The sequence below is a fragment of the Solanum dulcamara genome, chromosome 8 (genome assembly GCF_947179165.1).
Source record: "Solanum dulcamara chromosome 8, daSolDulc1.2, whole genome shotgun sequence".
NCBI classification, from domain to species: Eukaryota; Viridiplantae; Streptophyta; class Magnoliopsida; order Solanales; family Solanaceae; genus Solanum; species Solanum dulcamara.
Window position 1 is genome coordinate 75,679,233 of NC_077244.1, and position 7,516 is coordinate 75,686,748.

General features: G+C 32.7%; 1 protein-coding gene across 1 annotated transcript; it reads left to right on the plus strand.

The window, feature by feature from the left end:
• Positions 1-293: 293 nt before the first annotated feature.
• Positions 294-7,516, plus strand: LOC129901365 (cytokinin riboside 5'-monophosphate phosphoribohydrolase LOG1-like). The gene is made up of 7 exons (XM_055976514.1): positions 294-463; positions 721-818; positions 977-1,007; positions 5,540-5,639; positions 6,343-6,413; positions 6,530-6,673; positions 7,142-7,516. Exons 1-7 carry the CDS (start codon positions 350-352, stop codon positions 7,235-7,237), a joined length of 654 nt encoding a protein of 217 aa, XP_055832489.1. The 5' UTR covers positions 294-349; the 3' UTR covers positions 7,238-7,516.

The following is a 7,516-nucleotide window of genomic DNA, read 5'->3' on the forward strand; positions in this document are numbered from 1 at the left end:
CTGTTACGCAATACAGATTGTTTATGCACGTGGCAATTTGACATACAATAATCTTCATTGCTACCTGTCCAGGGGGGCATGGAAGTTATTCTCTAAGTATGTGGAAATTTGCATCCCCCACCCCCACCACCTCAAATTTGGGGAGAATTTTTACTAATCAAATTATAAAATAATCTATTTTATTTTCAAAATTATAAATTGTGCATTTACTAGGGGCTTCATGTGGAAATTTCTTTAAACTGTACCTGCATATAAATTAAAGTTTTACTACTATAAAAGGCAGGTTAACTTGTTCCATTATTTATACTAGCAAGTAGTGACCACACACACATAGAGAGAGAAATAGGAGATGGAGAAGGAAATAAAACAGTCAAAATTCAAAAATATTTGTGTATTTTGTGGGAGTAGTGCTGGGAAAAGAAGCATCTATAAGGAGGCTGCAATAGAGCTTGGAAGAGAACTAGTAAGAAAAATACTACTAGAAATATTACTCTGTTTCTTTCTCTGTTCAATTTCCTAGACTCTCTAATTGTCTTTCCATCTCTAATTGCATGTTAGCTTATGCGCATATTATGGATCGACTATATGAATTATTATTATCCATATGGAGCTATTTAAGCTCGCTTCAGGCCAATAGTGAAAACTGAAAATGTATTTCAAGTATTTTTTGTTCAGCTTTTTGAAGTTGTTATTATATATATTTGCTTGTATAAAACAAAGGTATCAAGAAAAATAGACCTGGTTTATGGGGGAGGCGGCATTGGATTGATGGGTTTGGTCTCTCAAGAAGTTCACAACGGTGGTCGCCATGTCCTTGGGTTAGTTCTACTTCATATATTATATTTATTATTTTTCTCAATGAATGTGAAATGAGCTAAAGCAATACTTATTTTGAGACGAATGGACTATTTGATTAATCAAAGATTTCACCCCTAATTAGGGGCCTTAACTAATTTTTACATGTTCTTGCCTCCAGAGTGATTCCCAAGACATTAATGCCGAGAGAGGTATGCTTTTCATCACAATATTAAGATTTTTGATTTGACTTATATACTCGATTTTATTAGTTTAATGAAGTGAATGAAAATAAGGAAACAAATAAAATTAAGGAGTATTTGTGGTAGCCTCTCATATTTGCTGTATTTTCTACCTCATTCTTGTTATCTATTGCATGATGTTTATTCTAGTTGTTGGTATGTGATCCAAAAACAGCAAGATGGAATTTTTGTTACTAGTATTGTATTTAGTTCTGTAGTATGTTTGGTTTTAATATTTTTGTTTTCATAGGAAATTTCTTGTTCGATAGCTATCGCTTTCTTTGTCCCTTTCCTTCCCTTTTGGTCCCCCTCGTTCTAACACAACAATTGGTCCTCTTTGCAGAGTACTTAATTTAGTTCTTAATTAAGCCCACCAAACAAAAAAATATTGTGGAAGCGAAAATAAATAGATTAAAGACAAGAATTGAAAAATATGCGAAATTGGAGAAGAAAAACCCCAAATTCAAAAAGATGTGCTAAGAACCTTAATTGATCTTAGTATTCAAAAATTAGCTAATTAAAGCTCATTTATGATAATAATAGAACCAATTTAAGAACTTAGATTAAACGTGATCTAGACCCCTATTCTGAAGAAAATAGAGACAATAATTAGTAAAAGACTAATTACCTTCTTATAAGGTTGTAAGATAAATCCTAAGTAGCCAAACACAAAGTGTAAAGAAGAGAAACTCTCAATTAATAATAATAATGTCTGTCAAAATAATAAACCCTACCTCTATATATAGGAGAAAAACTATCTCAAATAGAATGAGATTTAAATCCTACTTTTATAGAAATAATAACTAGCAAATTTTAAACTAGGAAACTTTTTTAAAATGGAAACTCTTAAATTAGAAAACTTTTAAACTAGGAAAGCATGTAAAAATAATGCCAAAAATCCTTCCCTGAGGAAATAAGGAAAAGTTCCAAATAAGAAAAAGTTTTCAATAAGGAAAAGTTTCCAACTTAGACCAAAACTTGTATGTGACTTTTCCTCCTTTTTGGGTGAGGATTTTAAGCTCCTTTTTCAGGCAGAAATTCAGCTCTATGTGGGCCCAATCTTCTTCTATTTGGACTTAGACTTGAATCATAAAATATCTGTAGCACTTAGTCTATTCTTCACCACAATTCTTGGACTCGTTCTTGAGTTTTTCGTCCATGATAAGCATCATTTTGAATTTCCATTGAAGCCCAACAATCTTGGCTTGCAACTCCTTATCTTGAGACCTTGATGGGTGTCTTCTTAGGGCTTCTATAGCATCATCCTTGTCCATGGAGCTATCATCCCCCTCTTCTTGAAAAGAATTCATCCTCGAATTTGAATCGCGCAAAATTAAGAAGACTTGCATTAGTAAACAACACCTATTAATCGAAAGCAACAATGGTAGGAATAAAACAAGATAGTGACCATGTGTCCACTTAACCCAATTAATCCTAGCATGTATAAATACACCCTTATAAAGCATGTGGACATCATCATCCCAATAGAAAATTCTCCTACTTATATAAGCACAATAAAATTCTCGTCTAGATGCCATTGCGAATGATACATGCAACTTCAATTTAGTTCTATCAATAAAGCACTCCAATGCATATGACAAAGACAATACAAAATCCTTATCAAATTGAACACTTTTATGATATAGCCAAGCATCTTCAATTATACCTCCCAAAGATTCTTTCACGTAAAAACTATTCAGCCATTCTTCTATATACGATCTATTCAAATAAGCATTAAAGGGCTCATAGTCATGTACCTCATCATCACTAGTAGCAAACACCCTTTTAAACTCACAATTATCAATACTTAAAGAATTATGACTCATCACATATAAAGAATCATATTCCAACAAGTTATCACACAAAAATACTTGAACAAGAGAGGAAGAATCATCAAACTCATTTGCAAGCTTCCTCCCACAAACATCACACCTCCTTTTAGAAAGTGAGAATCTACAATTCACTGTGTCATGCTCAATTTTTAAAAAACTCAACTTGCTCCTATTGAACTTAGAAATTACAGTCAATGACTTATTGTATAGCAAAAATCATCATCCTCAAAGTTAATGTAGTCACCAACATAAGAATAAAGAGTATAGTTCATTACCTCCAAAAAGACCTGAAGTGTTTTAGGAATACAAAGAATGTAACCAAACCAACTATACATACCGTACTTGGTCTTAGTTAGCAAAGGAATAACATCACCTCGTTTCACCTTGCTTATTGGTGTTAGATCCAAAATTACATTGTTGAACTTTTTGAATGAGTTTTATCTTGGGTATGCCCAAAATAATTCTCTTTATCTTTATCATGCTCATCAACATGCACTTGCTCAATGGGACATGTAGTATCAACGACCTTAGGATTAAGTTCATCCAATGATTTTTTTTAATACAAACTTTCCCATGGATACTTATAAGAGAGTCGAAACAACTAGAAGAAGAAGTAGGAATGTTATAGTTAGAATAGGAAATAACCTAACTCAAACTCTTTTGTTTTTCTCTCTCTACCTCACAATCATCCTCTCCTTTATTATCTCACGATTATCTCTCTTTGCTTTTCTCTCGATCTCACCTTTTACCTCACTTGACATCCCATTCTCTTCGTACAACACATCCTCTACTTTTTTCTCTCTTGGGATATCAATATGCACTCCCTTACTTCTCTCATTCTTTTCTCTCTCAAAATTTTTCATTGTTTCTCTCACACGTTTCTGATCTTCATAAATTTGGGATGGAGTTAAAGGTGCAAGTATATATTTTCTATTGTTTAGCTCAAGAGAAACGTTATTCTTTCTCCTATGATGAATTGCATTCCTACTAAACTGTCAGGGACGTCCAAGCATGATATGACAATCTTGCATTAAATTTACATCACAAAAAACATTATCAAAATACCTTCCAATGGAAAAAGAAATCATGCATTACTTAGTCACCTTAAGCTCACCAAAATCATTTAATCATTGCCACTTATAAGGTGTAGTGTGTTTGATACATGTAAGTTTCAACTTCTCCACCACGAATGAACTTACCACATTAACACCACTTTCACTATCGATAATCATAGGGCAAATATTATCATTTATCCTACACCTTGTATGAAATATATTTTCTCTCCTTAAATTACCTACGGTGACATTCATCTCCTCCAATCGTTGATCAACACATCAGCACAGTTGATGTGTTGAGTTTCATCTGCAATTTCCTTACCTGTTTGAGACATCTCAAAAAATTATCAATGAAACAAGTATCTCTCATTTGGCTTTTTTCTCTCTTTATTGATCTCACCCTCTCTTGCCTCTTTTTTCCACTCAAATTACAACCTTTGGATGGTTCCATCAAGATTTACATATAAACCCTATTAGTAACAATCTTTTAGAAGATGTAAAAAGAAAAAGAAATTTACCAATATCCAGATAAATTGGGATTGATGAGACAAGAAAAAGACTAATTTGGATAACAATTTTTTTTCAGATCTTCCTTTTTTTTGATTTCCTCTTTGATGTAGAAAATTAAGAATCAAACAAATCCAAAAATTCTTGAAAATACCTTAATTCTTCTCTCTCCCTCTTTTTTTTGTTGCTCCTTTTTTTGGCTATGTAGAAGACTTTTAAGCTACTACCATAAAGAGTTTTTTTAAAAAAAAAATTTGAAACTTCCAAGATTATCAAGTATGGAACCTTGATAGAATCGCTCTGATACCACTTGATAAGAATCAGCTTGCAACTCCTTATCTTGAGACCTTGATGAGTGTCTTCTTAGGACTTCTATAGTATCATCCTTGTCCATGGAGCTATCACCTAGGCCACTCCATCCTCCTCGTTATCCAACATGACTTTCTATAATAACATCATTTGTGTGGATATTTTTTAGTTGGTATAGCAAAGCTATTATAGAGAACATATCATATTATTATAACATGAAAAATTAGTTTTAAAAAAGTTTAGCCGCTATAATGAAATATTGTTATAGAGAAACTTGATTGTATGCCTTCTTGTAGTTATCATCCTAAACAAACAGAGATTCATGACAATTATGTAGTGCACATATTAATCTTTTTCGGAGGTATATATTGAGTACATAGTTCGAGTAGAAAGTAATGGATGTAGTTGAACGTGCCGTGTTGCCTACTTCTAACATGATCAGTTACGTACAATAGTAGACTGGAGAGAGAACGACCCTGCATAAGGCTGCAATATGCATTACAAGCCTCATCGTTTTCTTTTTGTTCTTTTCCCCTCTACTCCTCCTTTTTTTATTCTTGTTTTATATTGTTGCAACTTACTATATTATGAGCCCCTCTTCTGCATCCACAAAGAAAGACCCCCACCAATAGTTTCTAGGAGATAATATGTGTCTAAGTCAGTGATTGTATATATATCCACTTGGTGTGGGGCTAACAAAGTTGAGTGTCAGTTGTTGACTTGTTGTGTGGGTATTTTTGCATTGACTTCAATACTTTTACTGTAATAATAATAATAGTAGTGGTGGTGCCACATGCAGATAACTGGTGAAACAATTGGAGAGGTGAAGGCAGTTGCAGATATGCACCAGAGGAAAGCTGAGATGGCCAAACATTCTGATGCCTTTATTGCTTTACCTGGTTTCTCCTCATTCTTGATCCCCCCATTATTCAAGATATAATAACCACCTTTATCGTATAAATAAAATTTTCATCAAGAAGTTCATCATCTATCTACGATATATATATATATATATATATATATATCAGAAAGAAATTTTAAAAAATCTTATATATAGTGTATGATTTTCAGACAAAGAAATCGAGTTCACATGACCTCCTTTTGCCCCTCTTAACTCCACCCCTGTTTTTGCGCGGCCCCTATAAATTCTTCATATGTATAGCATATTGACCGTATATCATGTTAAAAAAAGAAGGGAAAATTACTGTACAAAATGGTCCTTAATGTATTGGTATTGGTCTATATATGCACTTTAACGGATATGGTCCTTGACAAAAAAGAAACAATTATTTTGTACATTAACGACCATATTTGTTAGGACTATATGTTAGGGTGCATGTATCAAGAACCAAAATAAACTAACATTAATATATTGATTTAGGATAATTTTCTCGGAGATAATGAGTAGAAATTCTATGTATGGGTAGTTCATCACTGTTTTACACAATCAAATTAAAGTGACATACAACAAAAAAATAATTGTTTACACGTATAAATTATATTGTGCTCGCTTTCACTGATTAATAATTCTTAATCCACATCGGAATCATAGAATAGAAGATTAGGTTAATAAAATAATCTTTTATTGGATAAATATTACAGGTGGCTATGGGACGCTAGAAGAGCTGCTTGAAGTCATTGCTTGGGCTTATCTTGGAATCCATGATAAACCGGTAAAAATTCATATTATACTGAAGCTTCTAAATTCTTTAATCATCTTAATTAGAAACTTTTCCATGATTAATTAACAGTAAACATTGATTAAATTGGAGTGATATTAATTATACAGGTAGGATTATTGAATGTGGATGGTTATTACAATTCCCTTTTGACATTTATTGACAAAGCAGTGGAGGAAGGATTCATCTGCCCTAATGCCCCCCAAACTTTTGTATCAGCTCCTAATGCTAAGGAACTTTTAAATAAACTCGAGGTAAATGTTTAATACACGTTTGAGAACATGCACGCTAAGCTTAAATTATTATATGATATAATGATTATTGGGTGCACCTTTAAAAATAAAATCAGCGAGTCAAATTCCATGTATAATTTGTTATTTTTTTTCTTTCTTTTTCTAGAATTGAGTTTGGGATACTTATTATTTCTTTTTCCTTTTTTTTTTTGGTTTGATTCTTTCAAAGTCCCCAAATTTGACATATTGAAATCCCTATTTCTGTAAAATTTTATATAATTAAATCAAATGTCTATTAAACTAGCAATAGAAGCACTAGAGGATATAGCATATAGTCAACTAGCAATAGAAGCACTAGAGGATATAGCATATAGTCAACTAGCAATAGAAGCACTAGAGGATATAGCATATAGTCAACTTGGGCTCTTGAAATTCTGAATCCGCCATGGTAATACGAACTTAATGTATGATTTAATTAACTGTATACAGGAGTATTTTCCTAGTGACGAAAGTGTTGTCTCCAAACTTAGTTGGGAAAATGAGGAGTTGGACTATTCCTCCAATTGCCAGATATCATCAAGATAGTTCCTCCAAGATGGTTCTCCATGTCACCTCAGAAGACTAATTGTAGAACAATCAGGCCAATGCAACTTACTTTCAGTTATTTTTCCTTACTTTTTGTTTTGTCCTAAGTTGGAAATTGAAATGAGCTATATTTCTCTCCATTATGGCCAAGTGTTATTTTTTTTTACCCTTTATAGGAGCTCCCATCGTTTTACTTCTTTGGTGACTCGAACTCACGATCTTAGAAAGTGAGGAATGCTTTATCGCCAAATGTTAATAATGATTATCATGGTTTTTATA

Bases quoted from the DNA above. Each gene is read 5' to 3' on its own strand.
- LOC129901365 (XM_055976514.1), top strand. From the start codon at position 350: ATGGAGAAGGAAATAAAACAGTCAAAATTCAAAAATATTTGTGTATTT. The intron at 6,414-6,529 runs GTAAAAATTCAT...TTAATTATACAG, and splicing joins TTGGAATCCATGATAAACCG to GTAGGATTATTGAATGTGGA. The intron at 6,674-7,141 runs GTAAATGTTTAA...AACTGTATACAG, and splicing joins AACTTTTAAATAAACTCGAG to GAGTATTTTCCTAGTGACGA.